Source organism: Sapajus apella, unplaced genomic scaffold (assembly GCF_009761245.1).
Source record: "Sapajus apella isolate SASKATOON/1434 unplaced genomic scaffold, GSC_monkey_1.0 scaffold16, whole genome shotgun sequence".
NCBI lineage: Eukaryota > Metazoa > Chordata > Mammalia > Primates > Cebidae > Sapajus > Sapajus apella.
The window spans coordinates 16,531,717-16,552,316 of record NW_022436956.1 but is presented as its reverse complement, the minus strand read 5'-3'; the positions used below and the strand labels follow the sequence as shown (position 1 = coordinate 16,552,316).

At 52.9% G+C, this 20,600-nt stretch overlaps 1 protein-coding gene across 22 annotated transcripts in view; it reads left to right on the top strand.

Annotated features, from left to right (window-relative positions):
• Positions 1-20,600, top strand: part of PHLDB1 (pleckstrin homology like domain family B member 1) — a 52,928-nt gene that overhangs the window by 28,051 nt on the left and 4,277 nt on the right. For 5 of the 22 annotated variants that reach the window (XM_032285289.1, XM_032285288.1, XM_032285300.1 and 2 more), the window contains 15 exons: positions 1,920-2,048; positions 2,393-2,548; positions 5,879-5,989; positions 6,152-6,241; positions 6,840-6,983; positions 8,554-8,724; positions 9,174-9,314; positions 10,710-10,850; positions 10,995-11,097; positions 11,553-11,597; positions 12,259-12,553; positions 12,638-12,728; positions 14,706-14,852; positions 16,823-16,939; positions 17,191-17,293. In XM_032285289.1, coding sequence (XP_032141180.1) covers positions 1,920-2,048; positions 2,393-2,548; positions 5,879-5,989; positions 6,152-6,241; positions 6,840-6,983; positions 8,554-8,724; positions 9,174-9,314; positions 10,710-10,850; positions 10,995-11,097; positions 11,553-11,597; positions 12,259-12,553; positions 12,638-12,728; positions 14,706-14,852; positions 16,823-16,939; positions 17,191-17,293 — 1,984 coding nt within the window. The remainder of the gene's footprint in view (positions 1-1,919; positions 2,049-2,392; positions 2,549-5,878; positions 5,990-6,151; positions 6,242-6,839; positions 6,984-8,553; positions 8,725-9,173; positions 9,315-10,709; positions 10,851-10,994; positions 11,098-11,552; positions 11,598-12,258; positions 12,554-12,637; positions 12,729-14,705; positions 14,853-16,822; positions 16,940-17,190; positions 17,294-20,600) is intronic. The other 17 variants (XM_032285305.1, XM_032285298.1, XM_032285301.1 and 14 more) reach the window with 10 other exon arrangements.

Sequence of the window (20,600 nt, the reverse complement as noted above, 5' to 3'; positions counted from 1 at the left end):
TTTTTTTGGAGCTTTGGCTCTGGCCCCCAAAACCACACTCCCAAATTCTGTGCCAAATTAACTCCATGCTTGCCAACTAGGCCTACACTAACGCTCCCTCTAATCACTGTCCTGGGCTCTGCATGCCCCTAACTGCCAGTGCCACCCAGGCAGGGCTGAGCCATGCCTACTTTTGCACTAACTCAATGGGTACCTCCGTGCCCTGGGCCTCTCCCCTCTAATGCTGCCTCCTTCTTTTCTTGGTGTGGGACCCCAGAGTTTTGATCAGAAAGAATTTGGCAAGAATTAGCTCAACTTTACTCAAGGGGGCATTGGCAGAGGAGTATAAGGGTGGGGGAAATGCTTGGCTGTGAATCTGCTCAGCCTGAAGAGTTCTTTCCATTGGAAATGCCTGGGCTGCTGTCTTAGGCTGCTGTCTCAGGACAGCATGAGATAACCCAAGGAAGCTTCCTGGCAGCTTCCCACACAGCAGAGCAGGCTGTTTGCCACCTATTCCCCTACCTGCCCTCTGGAGCCAAGGAGTAAGGAGGCCCAGTTGTGGACAAGGTCTTGTAGAGCTTGAACAGGACCTCTCTGCCAACATAGTGGCCACTCTTCCTAGCTTTCCACTGGGGCTTCCCAAATTCAGATACCCATCAGAGGTTGGTAACGGGTGGCCCCTACTCTTCCCTCCACCCCTGAGCCACCTATAACACAGGGTATTTTAAAGGCTGAGTCCAAGGTTGGGGAAGTGCCTAGACCCCAGGAACTGGCCTGATCAGTCCTCCTCTCTGGGGATGGGTAGATGAGTGGGGTTGAGGGGTGGGAGTGGCTGGGTTCAGCACAGGGCCTTACTCCCAGGGATAAAGCTCAACATTCCAGAAGAAACCTGCCTGACCTCATTTCCCACTGACCTGGAGTTTCTTGGAGGCCTGGACTTCGCTTTCTCTCTGGGGAAGAGAGAAGTTATTTGAGGTTGTGGTAGTGAAGGTGGTGCTGATGGTGGTAGTGATGGCAGTGGTGTGGACGGTTCACTCAGCTTCCCTCCCCTGCCCCAGCCCATGGCTCCACTCTGGCTTTGGAATCAGTAATCACAGTTTCTCCTCTGCCTGTCCTTTGAGGGGTGACTCACCAAACCCTCCCCTCATCCCCCTTTCCGCCCTCAGGGGTGTCATCTCACCCCAGACAGAATCGTCCACCCCCTCTGTATCCACTCCTGGGACTCTTATTTCCATGGCAACGGCCCGAGCTAATTGCAACCCTCATCCCTGAAGTTCAGCTTGCAGGGCCAACACCCCACCCCCACCCTGGGCAGGAGGGGAGGGAGGCCAAGGGGGTTGGGCTGGGGTCCCCTCTGCTGCACTGCTTTAACATCCTCAGCTCCTGATTCACCATCAACCCTGGATTTAACCCTCACCATCACTACCCTTTTTCCCTGGGTTAAATTTTGGTCTCTGGGCTGTGGTAGAAGGGGAGGGAAGAGAGCTGGAGGCTCTGATTCTGTGATGCAGAACCAGCTTTGACTGGTTTGGAGAAAACGGAGGGCCTTTTCTCAGGACCTACCCAACAATTTCAGTTCTAGGGACTCAGGAGACCAAAATCTGTGCCCTGCCCCCACACCTCTGCCTGTGTTACCCCATCCCCTGCACCTCCGAGTGCTGTTACCCTTCAGCTCCTGGCCTCGGGCCCTGTCCCTCTTCACCTCTTTCCCTCCTCACTTTCCCTTTCTACTCTTTTCTTTCTCCTCTCCTGGTTATTCTCCTCTTTGATTCCAGGCTTTTTTTTATCTCATTTCTCAATCCCCGCTGCCGACCCCCTTTCTGTCCCGCCCTGGCCGCCCTCCCGCGCTCCCGTCCCGCCGCTGCCGGGCCGGAGTTGAGGAGTGTGTGTTCTGTTTCTCCCCTGTGCCCCGCCCTCTCCCTCGCCCTCCCGCCGACCAGGAGAGGGCGGAGCTGGCCGCGGGACGGAGGCACCTGGAGGCCCGCCAGGCGCTCTACGCCGAGCTCCAGACGCAGCTCGATAACTGCCCCGAGTCAGTGCGGGAACAGTTACAGGAGCAGCTGAGAAGGGTCAGTTCCACCGCCCCCCCTCCCCCGGCCCCTGCGGGCCACGCCCCAGAAGGAAGAGAGGAGAGCGGTGGGACGGGACCGCCTGGCCCCTGGAGTACCTGCTGGACACCAGGGTCGGTGCTGCGGCTTGGAGGGAACCGGGAAGGTCGGGGGGATCAGCGCTCCAGGCCGTGACGCCCGCGAAAGGGCAAGGCCAAGTACAGCGGGAGTTGGGTGGAGGCAGGTTTCTTAACCCAATTTCCCCGGGTCCAGCCCCATACAACGCATGCCCCTGTGGCCTGGCCTTCCAGGCCCAGAATGGCATTGCAAGCACCACCCAACCCCCTTTGTCACTGTCGTTGAAGGAGGCAGAGGCCCTGGAGACTGAGACAAAGCTCTTTGAGGACCTGGAGTTCCAGCAGTTGGAGCGGGAGAGCCGCGTGGAGGAGGAGCGCGAGCTGGCGGGCCAGGGTCTGCTCCGGAGCAAGGCTGAGCTGCTCCGCAGCATCACCAAGAGGAAGGTGTGCCGCACCCCGTTCCCTGCTGCGCGCTGTTGGAGCCCAGTGACCTGGGTTTGAATCGCAATGACCTCACAAGAGTTAACTTCGCCTTTTGTACCTGGGTTTCCTTGTATGTAAAATGAGAATTAGAACAGGCTGTTGTGAGAATTAAACAAGATGTAAAGACAGGATAGGATGTGATCGTTGTAAGCACTCGGTGAAGGATAGCTATTATTATTAAGCTATGACTCCCCTCAATCTTCCTGTGGAAAATGGATTCTGCTCCCATTCAGAGCTTGGGACTGGCCTGGCAGGAAGGTGGAAGATGAAGGAGGAGGCTGGCCCCGGCGCTTCCAGAGCTCTTGTCTGGTGGAAGTGCTGGGACACACAGAAAAATTTGAGATCTGGAAATTAGAGCCAGTTAGGGGCCCGAGAAAGGGCGTTCATTTGGTTTCCAGCCATGGCTCAGCCCCGCCTTGGTTGAGCTATAAAACAAGGGATTGGGCATTGTGGCCTGGCCGGCTGTGACACGCTAAAGACTGTGATGGTCTGCTCCTGATCTCGGCCAGACCACAGGATGGCGGGGCAGGTGCCTGTGTGTGAGGGTGGGGAGTAAAGCTGGGAGGAGGTATGTGTCAGTAAGGGCCTGGAAAAGGTGAGGGAGGGGACCGGAGAGGATGGCTCAAGCAGCTTCCATTCTTATGGCTGAAGCTTGTGGCTGTGCACACGCAGGCATGCATGCACATTTTTCCTGGCTAGAGTGAATGCAGGGGAAGTGAGGGTGGTGAGATTGGGGAGGGGTGTCTAAAATTGGCTTAGGGGATTTACCTGGGTTTGGTGGTAAGTGGGGAGCTGCTGGACCTTCCTTGAGTCCAGGTCCCATGCTTCCCTCCCTGAGCTGCTCTGTCTTACAAATGCACTTTCTGGATATAAGGCTGACTGGTGAAAGGCAGGAAGAAAATTGACATACCTAAGCACATGGGTGTGTGTCAGGCACCCTGCTGGGAGCCTTCCTTAGATTACTTCATGCTGTCCTTAGGATGGTATCACAAGGCAAGTGCTGTTATCCCCATTTTATAGACAAGGAAACTAGGAGTAGGAGAAGCTACATATTTTGCTCAAAGCCTCCCATTATATAAGCTTCAGAGTCAGAATTGGAACCCAGGCCTGCTGGCCCAAATCACATGTTCCTTCCACTGTACTACCCTGAGGCTAGGGGCAGGCACTTCTCTAGCCTCCCCCTCTTTCTTTCTGGAGGGAATGCAGTAGGAAGTTGTAGATCAGCTAATCTCATCCCTTTGGGGCTCTGGTGAGTATAAGCTCCAGGGAGTTTGGGAGGACTTGGCAATAGTGGATTCCTCTTCCCAAACCCATCCTGACTCCTGGGAAACTGGAGCTCAGCCCCTGGTACCTGGGGTGTCACATTCTTCCCCATGCTCCTCTTTGGGAATCTTGTCCAGCTTTCATCCCCAGACCCTAGTGTCCCACCCTAGGCTCTGTCTACCCTGGTCCCCTGTGCTCCCCTGCCCTTTCCACTATTACTCATAGTGGCTCAGAGTACTGCCCTGGGACTCCAATAGATGATTCTAATCCTTGCTCTACCACTTAGCTGTCTAAGAGATCTTAGCTCCTAAATATGTTGGCGTTCTCACCTGTAAAGTGGGTATAAAGGCCGCTGCCTCATAGGGGAACGTATTAAATGACATAACAAATGCAGAACATTTAGCAGAGTAACTGGCTCCTAATGGGTTCTTAGTAAATGGCAGCTCTTGCTGTGAGGATTACTGCCTAGCCTACTTTGTTGTTGTTGCTGTCGATTTTGAGACAGAGTCTCACTCATGTCACCCAGGTTAGAGTGCAATGGCTTGATCTTGGCTCACTGCAACCTCCACCTTCTGGATTCAAGTGATTTTCTTTCCTCAGCCTCTCGAATAGCTGGGATTACAGGTGCCCCCTATCACGCCTGGCTAATTTTTATACTATTGGTAGAGACGGGGTTTCACCATGTTGGCCAGGCTGGTCTCAAACTCTTAACCTCAAGTGATCCAGCCTCCTTGGCCTTCCAAATGCTAGGATAACAGGCATGGGCCACTGCACCTGGCCAGCCTACTTTGGTCTTCTCTTGGACTGACCCCAGGTTTAGGACATCTCCCTTCTTTAACTTTTCCTCTCCCATGACTTGCTCCTAAGGGTGGTAGTTTAAAGCCACCTTCTTCAGGAAGCCCTCCTGGGATTAACCCATCCCATTTTTCCCATCCCTCATCCTTTCCCCGTACTTATTATCTTTTTATTGCCTTTTGGCACATGATTGTTGAGCCAGTACTGGGCTAAAAGCCCTATTGGGGTATAAAGACAGAAAAGATACAGGTTCTGCTATGGATCTTACATTTGGGGCAGTGTGGTGGTGGTGATAACAGATATATTCACAGATAACAATAATAAAGGCAGATGGTGACACAGGGTAATGTGAACATAGAGGAAGGAACAAAGAAATTGAGTGGCATCAAGGAAGACTTTGGAGAGAAGGTAGCATTTGGTCTGGTCTTAGATGATAAGTAATCTTCTCTACCTATAGAGAAGGTTGGGACAGCTCTTTTGGCCTAAGGAAGCAATATAAGAAAGGCATGAGAATTTACAGCCACACAGCTGAGTGTACAGTGTGGCTGAGCTAAGAGGACATGGAGGCAGTAGGAGGGAGGGGAGCTGCAAAACGTGGAACCACTTTGGAAGCCCTGAGTGTCTGGTAAGGAGTTTGTGCTTTATCCTGTGGGTAATGAGGAGCCACTGAAAGATTGTGAGGTGAGGCGTGATCTGACCTTACTTAAAAAATTATTCAAGTAATATTTTTTAGAAAGTAATTTTTCTTTTTAGAAAAATTAGAAAATTCAGATAAGCAAACACACTTCAAAGTCATCTTGGGAAGATACCTGTGACAGTGTGGGGTGGATCAGGAAGTTGGCAGTGGAAGTAGAGGCTGGTGAGAAGGTCCAGGCCAGGGAAGCAGAGGGCCTGGATTTGGGTGGTGGCAAGTGGGGTTGGGACAGGGGGAATGGGGCAGATGGAGTGTCTCCAGACTTTCGGACCCATTAGCCCTGGGGTGAGGGAAGGGAGATTTGAGGATCTGGGTGGTGTGCCTAATACAGGGTCATTGGTCAAGGGAGGGAGGGAGGTTCAAGAGAAGAAGCCCACATGGCAGCCTGAGTTTTCTTAGGGTAAGTTGAAGCCAAGCAGAAGAGCCGGTTGATCCTCTTCACTTGAGCCTTGAATCTCTGGGCAAGGGAGCCAGCCAGTTCTCACATTGGGCTCAGCCGTGTCTCCCCAGGGCCTGACCAACCACCCCATCTCCTCTAGGAGCGCCTGGCCGTCCTCGACAGTCAGGCCGGGCAGATCCGGGCTCAGGCTGTGCAAGAGTCAGAACGCCTGGCCCGGGACAAGAATGCTTCCTTACAGCTGCTTCAAAAGGTAGTGCCCCTCGACTTGGGCTGGGGGATTTGGAGTAGGGTAAGCGGGAGGGGAGTGTGGAAGGGCTGGGGTGCAAATGTGCTGGGGTGGAGCACGGGGCCCCCCTCACACAGTCTCCTGGCTCCCACTCCTCTTTGACACTCTGCCACTCTGGGCTTCCAGGAGAAGGAGAAACTGACTGTGCTGGAAAGGAGATACCACTCACTCACAGGGGGCAGGCCTTTCCCGAAGACCACATCGACCCTCAAAGAGGTATCATGATTGGGTTAGCCCCAGCTTCAGGCCCAAGGGGTGTCCCAGCAGGCTCTGAGTAACATATGCAACTTTCACCCCAATGGCTGAGGTTGTATGGGGGCATCTTCCTGAATGGGAGAGATTTGAGGAGGGATGGCCCCAGGCTCTGGGGTTTGACCTTCCATGGCTACCAGCTGCCTCATTTAGTTGCCTTTTGGGCTCCCAGGAGCCCACTGCTTTCACTGTTTTTGGTGCCTGAATATATGTGGGGACTCAGGGGCCTATGTTGGGTGGGCAGACAGCTCAGAGGTTTGGTAGCGGCCCGGCTGGATGGACTCACCTTGAAGGGGAGCATAGGGATCTAGGGGTGCTGACGCCGGGGCTCCTGGGCTTCAGTCCTGAGTTAGGCCTTTGTCTCAGAAGAGGACATTGGGGCCCCATAAGTGGTTCTTCCCCAGGTCTGTATGTCTGGTGAGTGAGTTCCAAATAGAACATATCTGGTTTACCAACTTCTTTCCCTCCCTCCCTGCCTCACTACACAAACAATTTAGGCCTGGGGTGGGGAGCTGGGTTGAGTGTGAGGGACGCAGCCCCTCACCATGTGCCCTCTCTGTAGGCTGAGCTGCTCATCTCCGAGTCCTCAGAGATGGGGCTGGGGACTAAGGCTCTGGGCCTTTTCCCAGGGTCTTTTCAGGCTGGGGCCTCCTCTGTCTCTTTAACCCCACCTGCTTCCACTCTTCTCTGCCCCAAAGCACAAGAGGTAATCACAGCTAACTGTGTGCTCTGCTTTGCCCACTGCCTGCGTGGCTGCCCGCTGAGCCCCTGCATACAGCTCCTTCCAGGGTCTAGCTGAAGGGCATGTGGTGGTGATTTCGTGGCTGGCCAGCATTTGGGACAGTGTGTGTGAGCGTGCTGTGCCGCCATTCCATAGAGTGCCTGGGCAGCCCATTGAATTGCATATGAATTTGCCTATATTCTGCATGCCAATCATCAGTTCTCACAACATGCTGGACCCTCTGGCTCATTTTCCTTTTCCATGACCCCAGAGGACAGCCTGGTTCTAGAGCGAGGCCTGGATGGGTCCCTTGGGTAGGGCAGGCTTATGATCCTGTGCTTTGATTTAGCATGCATTGTGGAGGTCTACCATGTTCCTAGCACCCAGATAAACTCAGTTTCTAAGGACAGGTGATGAATACAACAGTCCCTGTTCTCCCAACCCACAGTGGAATGTGTTGGCATCTTTCCAAGGTCTCACCTTGGGCAGTGGGCCTATTTTTCTGCCAGGCTTTTAGCTGTTCCTTGCTAAGGCCCTGGAGATGTCTCTACCTTCCCTCACCTGTTTCTAGCTCCTGCCTGGGCTGAGGGGGTATGAGGGGGCCCTGGGGAATGGTGTTACTGGTATTCACTGCTACATGTGTGTACCCCACTGGGGATGCCCAGGTTGTTGGGGACAAGTCAGGTGTCTGGGAGCTGGGTTCTAATCCTCAGTGAACCTTAGAAGGCCTTCTGTGGACCTCTTTGCCCGCCCCCAGCCCAGGGCGAATAAAGACATGGGCCTTCAGGGTCTGCCTGGGGCAGGACTGGATGCCAACGTGGCTCCAAAAGTGGAGGGCAGGAGGAGCGTTCAGACAGTTGGTTCTGCTGCCCTTTTCTGGTCTCTGTCACTCCCTGCAGCCATCTATGGGCATAATAGGTATCCTACCCCTGCCTTGGATTTTGTATTGACATGGAGTGACAGCCCTATGGCCTGGCATGGAGTTTGGGGTGTTGGGCATCTTGTTGAACCCGCTTAACTCCTACTTTGCCCACCCCTACCCCTTTCACTGGGTACCCCAGGAATATGTGACCCTGGCAGAAGTTTTCCAGCTGTGTTCCCGCTTGGACCCCTATGCTTCTGCCACCTCCCCCAGCGTGCTCGCCCAGCCCCTGCCTGACAGTGAGGTACCAGCCATCAAGGGTGCCCACCAATGCCCAAAGACCTCTTTATGGATGACCTAAATTCCCCTTGGGCCTGGGTGGGGCTGGAGGGACAGACAGCAGGGTCTGTCTTGGACAGTGAGGGAGAAGGGCAGCCTGCACAAGGGGAGGTTGGGAGTGGTTTTTTTCCTTCCCTGGGGCCTTGGGAGCTTTCTTTAGCTCCTATGGTCTGGGGAGGGGCAGGCCTTCTGCTCTAGTATGAGGGCATTGAGTTGAGAGGACTCTGGCTCTTCTAGGCTGCAGGCTCTCTACTTCCTGCCCTTTCCCTCCGTTCTCCTGTGGGTAGGGCTATTTCATGTGTTCTATTCCCATTAACCTCTTATATTCCCTCCTGCGTCTGGCCTTGCCCCAAGTACGTGATGCTTGAGCAGCAAAAGTTGATGTGGGGCACCTCGCCCATGCCCCCAGCCCCTGTGCCAGGTCTTCCTCCCTGGGCCTCCGCCTCCCGGGACCTGGTTCCCACCACCTGCCTTCCTCCCATGCTGCCCTCCTCCTCCTTCGCTTCCATCACGCCTTCACCCAAGGTTGGTGGTCTGTGAGTTCTTGCTACCCCCACCCATGACTGGTGTGCTCCGTGTGTGTTTTGCCCCTGCTCACCTGGCCTCTTGGCTCTGGGCCAGCCCAAAGGGAGTGCCCAGTGCCTGCAAGCTCTGTCTGGTGGCTGGTTTCATTGTAGCACATGTCTATGGTCTGGAAGTTGTACCCTGACTGTTCCTCTTTGCCCTTAGTACATTCAGGGCAACTGTTGTCTCACTGTTTTTCTCTTTTTCTTGATGTTCTCCTTTCTCCCTTCCTTCCTTCCCTTCTTCCTTCACCTTCCTGTCCATTTCCCTGATATGGCCTTCCTTTAACCTTCCCCTTCCTTCTTCCTCTTCTTTCTTCTTTCTCCCTTCTCCTGCCTTTTCTTTCCCTGGCCTTTCCTCTCCATCCTTCCTCTCCTGTCCCTTTTTCCCCTTCCCATTCCCACCTCCAGATGGAGAAGCTGCTGCTCCCTGCTGTAGACTTAGAGCAGTGGTACCAGGAGCTGATGGCCGGGCTGGGGACTGGCCCTGCTGCAGCCTCCCCTCACTCTTCTCCCCCGCCTCTGCCTGCCAAAGCTTCCCATCAGCTGCAGGTAACCCCTCCTTCACAGCCTGTCCAACCCCAGCCTTTGTACCTGTTCACTCTGTTACCTCCTGCCAATCCATCAGCCACACAGTACCACCTTGAGCAGAGGCGTCAGCCCAGCAAGGGCAATGAGGGCGCTTCTGGTCCCTGAGAGGGTCACTCCATGGGCAGCCATCCTGGCATGTGGGCAACCAGAGGGCCAGCCTCCTGAGTCTAAAGCTATCTGATAAGTGTCTAGTGGAAGTGGGTTCTGGAGCTGTGATCAGGTTGGGATCTGTTTGGTGCCCTGTGCTAAACCAGGCTGTGGGTCTGGCCTGTGCTTGGCAGCCCTACGCCCAGAGCTTCTCACCCAATCTGGGGACCTGACATGTTCTTGGGCCTGTTGCAACTGGAACTAGTGTGTCCGGGGAGAACTACCGGTATTTTGTTCTCCTGGTCTCTCCAGGGGTGACACGTGGAAGCAGAAAAGAAGGGGCAAAGACTCTGAAGTGAAGCCCAAGCCTCCTGAGGGTTGCCATGGAGGATGTGGGCCTATCAGCAAGCAACTGACCATGGGGTGGGAAAGGGGGCTGGGATAGTCTTCCCCTCAGGTTTCCCTCACTGACCTGCTGCAGTGCCTAAGATTTACCATTTAAGATCATACCTTGAATGAAGGCACTGCATCTGTAAGACTGTGACCTCAGCTAAAATGTCATGTTTCCTTGGGGAGGAGTTTGATCGTATAATGCTTGTACTGTGTACCCCGCTGGTTAGAGGCTTTAACATGTTTTGATTCTCTTAATCATCACCACAGGCCTTTGAGGTAAATGAACTCTGATTTTATAGATGAAACACTGGGGCCTGGAGAAGATAGGTAATCTCTCCAAGGCCACACGGCTAGGAAGCAGCAGAGCTGATGCCAAGTCAGGGTTTGTGACTCTAAAGGCCATGTTCACTGCATGCTGGTGCTTCAGGGGAGTTTGGCGATTATTTAGTCTAGTCTTACCCACTTCTTTTGCAGATAAGGAAGTCAAGGCCCAGAGTAGGGAGGTGTGTGTGCCCAAGGTCCCACAGCCTGTTAGTGGCTGAGCTAGGACCAGAGGGAACTCAGCTTCTGGTTGGTCTCCTGCACCTGCCTGACTGACGTTAAATCCTTGCATAGGTCTGTTTACAGCTCTTTTCTTAGACCCAGGGTTGGGCTAGGGATTGGCCGAGGGAAGAGCAGCCTGGAAAGGAGAATTGGCAGCTGCCGATAGCATCTGGCCATTGGGCTGGCTCAGGAGGCTCAACCTTGTTGTCAGAGCCAGAAGGCCTCAGAGGCCTGGTGCCAGGGCGGTACTTCAGATCACAGCCAGACGAGGTGACACGGGGAAGGTGGCCAATGGGGGAGCCAGAATCACTGGGCACTATCTTTTCTCTCCAGGTCTATCGCTCCAAGATGGATGGCGAGGCCACCAGCCCCCTTCCCCGGACGCGGAGCGGCCCCCTCCCCTCCTCCTCTGGCTCGTCGTCCTCCTCCTCCCAGCTCAGTGTGGCTACCTTGGGGCGTAGCCCCTCCCCAAAGGTCTGAGGACAGTGGGTGGGGCTGTACATGTGGCAGGGGATGGAGACTGCCATGCTGGGGAGAGGCCAAGACCACCCATAAAAGCCTTGGGGATGGGGCTGAGGGTCTTCTGAGCCCAAGTCCAAACGCTCCATTCTTCTGCAGAGTGCTCTACTCACCCAAAATGGCACGGGCAGTCTTCCTCGAAACCTGGCAGCCACACTCCAGGACATCGAGACCAAGCGCCAGCTAGCTCTGCAGCAGAAGGGTGAGTGACTGTATCGCCAGCCCACCTGCTCTCCTGAGGGGACCCTCCTCCATGCTCACACCTTTCACAGGATGTTTTTCCTTTCACGGGGATCTAGGCAAGAACAGAAAGGATTTAGATCGGGTACCTAAAGAAGAGCTTCTGGGATATTTATCAAAAGCCTTCAGGGCAGGAGACTAAGGGTCTGGGGGGCTGTGACGTCTTTCCTAGAGAACCTAGCCAATAAGGGAAGTGCCTGTGGACCTGAGTTGGGTTAGACATTGCCCTCTCTGGATGCAGGGGATGAATTTGATGACTTCTAGAAATGGTTGCCTGAGATACTGGCTCTGGGGAACCAAGAGTCCTTGTTGCTTGTGTGCAGTTTGGTTGTTTTGAAAGCCCATGTCTGTGCCTCTCTCTCCTCTTACCCCCTCTGTGTCTCTACCGTACCCTCTGCCCGGGGTCCCCCACGCCAGTCGAGTCGCTTCCTGCCGAGCCCCTTCCAACCGACGACCCAGCAGGTAGAACGTTGGTCATGGAGGGCATTGCTTTGGCCAGGCAGCCCCTCCCCTGGCATCAGCATGATGTGTCCTGCCCAGGCCCCCCTGCCTGCAGGCAGGTCCCAGGCTGAGCTGGGTTGGGGTATCCGCTGGCCTCGCCCCTCTAGCTGGCCTCTCTTCTGCCTCAGCTATGCTCTCCCATGTCTCCCCTGCCTTCTTTCCTGCTTTTGTTGCTTTTGCTTCTGCATCGCAGGGGGGTCTGCACTGGTACTGTGGGTGCTCATGGGGTTTCTGCCATCTCTTCCTTCTCCTTTCTTCAGCAGGCAGGGTGGGTGCATGTTTCCTGCCGAGACCTACTTAGGCCTTGGTTGTGAGCTGGAGCCAGCTGGCTGTCATGCTGCCTGGGCACTACTTGGGTAGGTTTGGTGTCCTGTGTGGACTCAGGATGCGAAAGAGCACTGAAGCCAGACTGTGTGGCTGTGGCCGGTTGTGCAGGCAGCTGAAGCATTGGCAGAGCAACCAGGCCTGGAGCTGCAGGGGCCTTAGGGAAGCTGCGGGGAGAGGGGGCTGCTCTGTGTTAACCTCTCCCTGCTCACCCCTCCCTCTGTCTGTGGTGCTGCCAGTGGCCTTCTCCTTAGCTGCGTGGGGAGCCCACTGTGACTCGCACCTATCTCTCCGGCAGGACAACAAGTGATTGAGGAGCAACGGCGGCGACTGGCCGAACTGAAGCAGAAAGCGGCAGCTGAGGCACAGTGCCAGTGGGATGCCCTGCACGGGGCAACGCCCTTCCCAGCGGGCCCCTCAGGCTTCCCCCCTCTCATGCACCACTCTATCCTACACCACCTGCCTGCTGGGAGGGAGCGTGGGGAGGAGAGTGAGCACGCCTATGATACGCTGAGTCTGGAGAGCTCTGACAGCATGGAGACCAGCATCTCCACTGGGGGCAACTCGGCCTGCTCCCCTGACAACATGTCCAGGTACCTCTTACACCTGGGCCCGCCGTCTCCCTCAGCCACCTCCTCAGCTCCTTGATGTCCCTCCTCTTCCCCTTCTGTCTGCAGTGCGAGTGGTCTGGACATGGGGAAGATCGAGGAGATGGAGAAGATGCTGAAAGAGGCTCACGCAGAGAAGAGCCGACTCATGGAGTCGAGGGTGAGTCTGACCTGGATCGAGAAGGCAGAAGGTGATAGGCACAGAGCAGCCTGCTGCCTGTCCGGGGCCTGTGCTCCACCCCAAGCCCTTCCACCCACATGAGCTTTGCAACATTCCCTTGGGGTAGAAAATGTTTTAAAAGGTTGTTTTCCTCAAATGGGCATAGGGAGGCTTGGTGAGATTACAGCTTCATGACTCTTAGGAACAGAGAAGGCAGCATGGTAATCATTGCACGTTTGCTTCTTAGACTTTTTGGCAACTTCGGGGATTTTGATTCCTGTCTACCTGCATGGCAGGCCATTCCTCTTGGGGCTGATTAGGAAAAGCAGGAACTGTGGCTGAAGTATAGACCAAAAGAGGAGACAGATGTCCAAGGCAGAGTAGAGGTGTTGGCTGGGGAGCTCTGGAAGCAGAGAGGGCTGACAGCTCCTTCATGTGGCGTGGAGCTGGGATTCAGCAAAGAGGGACCTGTGGTTTATCCTGGGCATAGGCAGGCTGAATAAATGTGTGCCTAGGAAGGAGGATAAATAAAGGATCTGCAGAAGCTGTTCTGTGTCCACCATTCGAGGTACTCTGCATATTTGAGATGAGAGTGGGACGCAGGGAGTAGGGTCAGCAGCTTGAGGGATTTAATAAAAAACAGATACTGACAGTTTGAATGGAGGACCAACCAGAAAAGAATGCCTCCTAACTTATTTATGTCTAAGTATGGCAAATGTCTAAGCAGCTCCCAGCAAATGTGAGGAAAGGAGATTCTGCTGAATTTTGAGCTGGGAAGAAATGGTAAATGGGAGTTAATGGTATAAGAGGTCTTTATCAGTAATTAAGACATATAAAGCATCACTGACATGCTCTGTATTTAATTATTTGTTTTAATGACTTCTAAAATCCTTTTTTTTTTTTTTTTTTTTTTTTTTTGAGACGGAGTTTCGCTCTTGTTACCCAGGCTGGAGTGCAATGGCGCGATCTCGGCTCACCGCAACCTCCGCCTCCTGGGTTCAGGCAATTCTCCTGTCTCAGCCTCCTGAGTAGCTGGGATTACAGGCACGTGCCACCATGCCCAGCTAATTTTTTGTAGTTTTAGTAGAGACGGGGTTTCACCATGTTGACCAGGATGGTCTCGATCTCTTGACCTCGTGATCCACCCACCTCGGCCTCCCAAAGTGCTGGGATTACAGGCTTGAGCCACCGCGCCCGGCCTAAAATCCTTTTATAGTGGCTTTTATAAGTTCAATTCTGACCTTAGTCTCTAGTCCTTTTTTTCCCATAAAGTGTGAAGTTCAACAGCAAATGTTTCTAATTTGGAGTTTCAAAGGCATTCAGTTAGTGATTGGGAAAGGACCATTGAATATATTAGTTGTCAAAAAAACTTGTTTAGATAACACATGTTCTGAGAATTCAGATACAACTGTAAGAACCCCATTTATTTTTTGAGTGCTTTCCTACTGGAATCGGTGATGGACATTTATATATATGATCTAATTTCATTTGCACTATAATTCCAGGAATGGGCATTCTTAACTTCATTTCACAGATGAGACAACTGAGGCTTAAAAAGTTTAAATGGCCGGGTGCAATTGCTCATGCCTGTAATCCCAGCTACTTGGGAGGCTGAGGCAGGAGAATTGCTTGAACCCGGGAGGCGGAGGTCACAGTGAGCCGAGATCATGCCATTGCACTCCAACCTGGGCAACAGAGTGAGACTCGATCTCAAAAAAAAAAAAAAGTTTAAATAATTTTATCAGGGTTACAGAGCCCATAATGGTAGCAGGGCCAGGGTTTGAAGCCAGGACAGTCATGATTTAAAGCATTAATTTTTAACCAGCCAGGGCTCTTGGAGTGGGTGGGCTTTGAAAATGTTGCCTCCTCATGCCAGACTACCCTGAGGGGGATGCCTGTAGCCCTGCCCAGGTGTGATGAGGGCCAGTTGAGGGAGGAGGGTGGCCAGAGGTGCTGACCCCTTGGCTTTGGGGGCAGGAGCGGGAGATGGAGCTGCGGCGGCAGGCCCTGGAGGAGGAGCGGCGGAGGCGTGAGCAGGTAGAACGGAGGCTGCAGAGTGAGAGCGCCCGGAGGCAGCAGCTGGTGGAGAAGGAGGTCAAGATGCGGGAGAAACAATTTTCCCAGGTGAATGGGCCGTTGGGGGTAATGGTGGTTGGCTTGATGGTGAGGGCTGTAGAGAAGTAGGGAGATCCCAGGATTCCTGTGTTGGGCTGTAAAACCTGTTCTACTCCAGAAAAGATTGCTGTTGGCTTAACACAAGCAGAATTCTACTTGGGACTCACTGACCCAAAACACAGACCCACCAGAACTTGTTCAAGTGTGTGTGTGTGTGTGTGTGTGTGTGTGTGTGTGTGTGCGCGCGCGCGCGCGCGCATACCAGGGTAGTGGGTTGTAAGGATGTGGCAGGCCACCTTGCAGACATCCAGGGTCAGAGAAGAGGCTCTGGACAGACATCCTAGAGACGGGAGCTGATAGCCAAGAATCAGAGTAGCTCCCCTTGGCCTCTATCCAGGGCCTCAGATCCCTCATGAACCTGCAATGCACCTTCCCTTCTGCTTCCCCTGCTGCCCCTCCTGCATGTGGAACTTCAAGGTGTGCTGGCCGACCCCTGATAGGACCTTTCAGCTCCAGTCCCCACCATCAGTGGATGACCTCACTCTGACTTTTGATTTATATCTCCAAGACAGAATTGTACTAGTTTCTCTTTGGGATGCAGATCCCTCCTTACCCCAAAGCCAGCTCTACCCTTTCTCCTTAAGCAGGAGATTTGAGCAGAAGAATTGAAAGCAGAAGGAGAAAGTGGGTTGGGCTGAGAAATCTGTCCATGTCTCTGGTACCAAATCCTAACTCCTACAACCCCCCATGAGAATCTGTAGGACTTAGATAGGCTGTCCCTTCTGATTAGGTCTCTGTAGGCTTCCCAGGTTGGGAGTCCCCTGGAATCTCTCCCAGCAGTGATCACAGCTTCCCTAATTTCCTACAGTGTAACAAAATACATTTTAAGGGATAGGTCAACTGGATTGGGTTTGGGAAATAATGAGAAGGGGCTTGGCACAATGGCTTACACCTATAATGCCAGCACTTTGGGAGGCTGAGGTACACGGATCACTTGAGGCCAGGAGTTCTGAGACCAGCCTGCCCGAAACATGGCGAATCCCCATCTCTACAAAAAATACAAAAATAGCTTGGCATGGTATTGCACACCTGTAATCCGAGCTACTCTGATGTCTGAGGCACGAGAATCACTTGAGTCCAGAAGGTAGAGGTTGCAGTGAGCTGAGATCTTGCCACTGCACTCTAGCCTGGATGATGGAGTGAAATTCTGTCTCAGGGAAAAAAAAAGTGCTCTGTGAATTTTACCTCTGTGGTTGGAGTGTTTGCAAAATGCCTGTCTTCCCTTTCCTACTTCAGTCAGTGACTACTCTGGGATCTTTCTTCTAGACCCTGTCCTGTGGTTCAGGCATTGCTGCGGTGGCCACCCGTGTCTGGTGTGGGAGATGGGTGGAATCAGCTATCTGTGGGGTCATATTTTTTTTTTCTTTAAATAATGTGTGATGTTGCCTTGTCATTTTAATGTTCTTCTGAGAAAGGAAGAGTAGAAAATAATTGAGAATTCTAGTCAGTATCAGAGGTTGAGTAGACCTTAGTAATTATCTATTTCAGAGCCCATGTTTTACATGGAAGGAAACTGAAGCTCAGAGAAAGGATGTGACCCAAACAAGGTCCCCGTTGAAGTCGGAGACTAGATTTCTTATTGGGCTTTTCTTCCCAGAGCATGTTCATATCTGGCTTCTTGCTTTTTTCTGTTTGGCTCAGGAGGGAAAGAAGGGGCAGGGCAAGACAGAGATGCCATGTCTTGGTCATAGGTGGGAAAACTGAGGCATAGGGCTTCGCAATTTGCCTAGCCCTAGGTAGAGTCAACGTAGGTATGGTAGGTCTCCACTTGTGCCATAAGCCCTATGGAGCCAAAGTGACCGCCGTGAGTTAGGGAGGGGTGATGTCAGGCTGTTGGTCATTTAGAACTGAAGCCTAGGGGCCTGGACAGAATAATGAGGAAGAGAGAAGACTCTCCTGACCTTCCCTTTTGCTTCCAGGCACGACCCCTGACCCGCTACCTGCCAATCCGGAAGGAGGACTTTGACCTGAAGACTCATATTGAGTCATCAGGCCATGGTGTTGATACCTGTCTGCACGTGGTGCTCAGCAGCAAGGTACAAGGCGTGTGTGGCCCTGGGGTGCTGGGGAGGGGGAGGACCCCATGGTAAGAGGTACCTCCTGGGTCATTGGAATAGTGGCCTCAGTTTCTACCCTTACCTAACCAGATCTCTGTCCCAGGACCTGGTGTGCTGGCCTGAAGGGATGTTGGGGACAGTCCCCCATGAATACAGGCATAGGCGATGGCATACACTTAAGGCTTAAGGGCTGCACATTTGGGTCCTTCCTTACTCCTGCTTCCCACCAGGTCTGCCGGGGCTACTTGGTCAAGATGGGCGGCAAGATTAAATCATGGAAGAAGCGCTGGTTTGTCTTCGACCGGCTCAAGCGCACCCTTTCCTATTATGTGGGTGAGTTCCCACAAGGCCACCCTGGGAGCCAGCCAGGACCCCTGGGCTCTGTTACCTGGGACAGCTGGTCTTCTGGAAGGAGGCCAAGCTTCCAAGTCGGGGACCAGAGGCTTGGGCTGAGCCTTGTCCTCCTTCCCTGAAAATGTACGGAATGTACTTGGCTCACTTCCATTTATGTGTTCATTCATTCATTCATTCATTCAGCAATATTGCTAAGCATCTAATAAGTTCCAGGCACTGTTCTAGGCTTTGGTGATAAGCGAGATGGCCACAGCTCTCTCATGGAGCTTATAGTTGGGGAAGCAGACAAGAGTTAACAGTGTACAATGGGCATGCTGATAGGAGACACCCAGGCACTGCAGGAGCATGAGGTTTTATGGTCGGAGTTGGGCTGGGAACTACTCCTTGGACAAATTCCCTCAGAGACTCCAAGACAAGCAGTTGAATAGTGCCAAGGAGTGCTCAGGATAGCTCAGCAAGAGGCCGACTAGCCCCTCTTGCTCCCTCAGCTCTCTCCATTCCAGCTTCTAGCTTAGCTTCCCATCCCTGGAACTCCCTTTGGACTTTTCCACTTGGAGCGTGGGATGCTGTGTCACCCTAGTCAGGAGAAGGTGAGGTATGCTGCAGTAACAAGAAGTCTTACAATCCCAGTGACTGGACAGGTATGGTGGCTCACACCTGAGATCCAGCACTTTGGGAGACCAAGGCGGGCAGATCACTTGAGGCTAGGAAATTGAGACCAGCCTGGGCAACATGTTGAAACCCTGTCTCTACTAAAAATACAAAAATTAGCTGGGTGTGGTGGCACGCGCCTGTAGTCCCAGCTACTTGGGAGGCTGAGCACAAGAATTGCTTGAACCCAAGAGAGAGGGGGGTTGCAGTGAGCCAAGATTATGCCACTGCACTCCAGCCTGGGCAACAGAATGAGACTCTGTCTCAAATAAATGAATTAAAAAAGAAAATCCCAGTGGCTTACAAGTACTAAGTTTCCTTATGTCCAATACATGTCCATTGCGCATTGTGAGTTGGTGGGGGCTCCACTCTGCATCAGTGTTGTCTTTGCTTCAGCTGCCTTTTGGGAACATTGCTGGCCACAGTGGCAGAGGGAAAGAGAGGCTTAAGTGAGCCCTGTCTTGGTATTAGATGTCCCAGCTGGGAGGTGACACACATCATTTCTGTCCACGAGTCATTGGTGGGGCTCTTTGCCAGTCATACAGCCTCGTCCAGTCACAGAGCTGGGAAGAGCAATCCTGCTAGGAGCTCAGAAGAGGGGAAAGGGCTGCAGAGCGTGGTGCCAGAGATGCTCAGGTCTGGAGTGCCCACTTCCCCCTAACCTGGTCCCTGATCACCTGCTGGCCCCTCTAAGAAGCTTTTCCTGACCACCCTGGGTCCTGGGTGTGAGGAAGCAAGAGAGACAGAAACACAGGTGTCCCATGTTTGTCTCTGGGCTGGGAAGGTAGAGGGACTAGGGACTTTGAAGTGGAACAGGCCTGGGGAAAAGAGTTCTATTTTAGGCATGTTGAGATTAGGTGTCTCTGGGACATCTAGGTTTAGGAGGATGGTCAGGATTAGAGGTGGAGTAATGGCTGAAGTAACAGTTGGGGTAACAATAATACCAGATCGCCTTTATCAAGCGCTTGCATGAGCCAGGTGCTATGCTAAGCACTCCGCATGCATCATCTCATTAATCTTTGAAATAATCCTGGGCTGGGCACGGTGGCTCACGCCTGTAATCCTAGCACTTTGGGAGGCCGAGGTGGGTGGATCACCTGAGGTCAGGAGTTAAAGACCAGCCTGGCCATCATGGTGAAACCCCATCTTAAAAAAAAAAAAAAGAAAGAATCCTGTAAGGGAAACACTATTTTTATGCCATTTTACACATGAGGAAAATGATTGCTTGGAGAGGTTAAGTAATTGCCCAAGGTCTCTCAGCTCCTAAGAAATAGGGATAAGACTGAACTGGGCAGTCAGACTTCAGAGCAGAGAAGAGGGGAGGGAGAGGGCCAAACCCTGGGGCAGGCCTACCCGTGCGGGGAAGGAGGAAGAGAAGAAACCAGCAGAGGGAGAAGGGGCAGGAGACAGGAAGCCAGCACTAACCATATGCCAGGTGCTAGGCTGGTGCTTGGCATATGTGGCCTTAGTGTCTGTGAAACAAAAGGAGACCAAGTTCAGATGGCAGGAATAGAAATGGGAGCAGAAACAGGGAAGGAAGCCAGCCAAAGGAGCAGACATTCACAAGCAGGAGGTGTCACCAGCGATGATGGATGCTGCAGAAAGGCCAAGAAAGACGTGGCCCAAAGGCTGTTAGACTCAGAGCTGGGAGCTTGTCAAGAGAAGGCTTTCTGCTGTGCATGGGGCCAGGAGCCAGATTGCACAAGATTGAGGATAGGTGGGTGGTACGGAAGCGGAGGCCGGAGCGTGTTACTATTTCCTGTGAAGGAAGGGATGGGAGAGAACAGGGGCTGCGGGGCTGAGCAGGCCCAGAGCCAGGCAGGGCTGGTCCTTTCCCAAGGACGAAATGTCAGAAATGGGTCTGTGGCTGGATAAGGGCCCGGGGTGCCTTGCCTATTCTGCCTGGACCCTCCTCCTGCCAACTCGATAGAAACCCCCCTCATTGCACGGAGTCCAGATTACATATCATCTCTAGGAAGCCTTTCCTGACCCCACCTTACTAGGAGTGATTCCCACCCTCCTCTGAACCCCTGCATTATCCAGGGTCCGTTTTTCCATGTGACATCAATCCGGGAGTGTAAGGACATAATAACAGTGCCACGTTGTGTGCCACACACTGTGAATACCTTAAATGTGTTCTCTCATTTAACACTCATGGCAACCTGTGATGTGTAGGTGGTGTCATGCAGTCCCTAGCCACTCCTTTACTAGCTATTTACACAGCTGTGTGTCTGCACTTTCTTCCCTATGAGACCGTAGTTTCCTAAGAGAAGGGTGTCTGACTTCTCTCTGAATCCCAGTGTCAAGGGCTCATTTGTTCAGCATTGAGTACCTACTGTGTGCCAGGTACATAGTTGTTGGTGTTGGGGGAGGTAGACCTATGAATGGAAAAAGGAGGATTCAGATTCAGCCTAAGTTCTCTGCAGAGGACCATCCGTGCTGTGGGAACACAGGAGAGCACGACTGTGCACTGTCATGGTGACATTTGCAGTAGGTCTTAAAGATCATTTAGGAGTTTGCCAAGGAAATGGGCTGGAGGAGGCAGTTCCAGCATACAGATTGTATTATTAAGGGAATAGTGAGAAGCTCAGATAGGACTTGGGGCTCATGCTGGGGAAGGTTGCCATACAAGGCT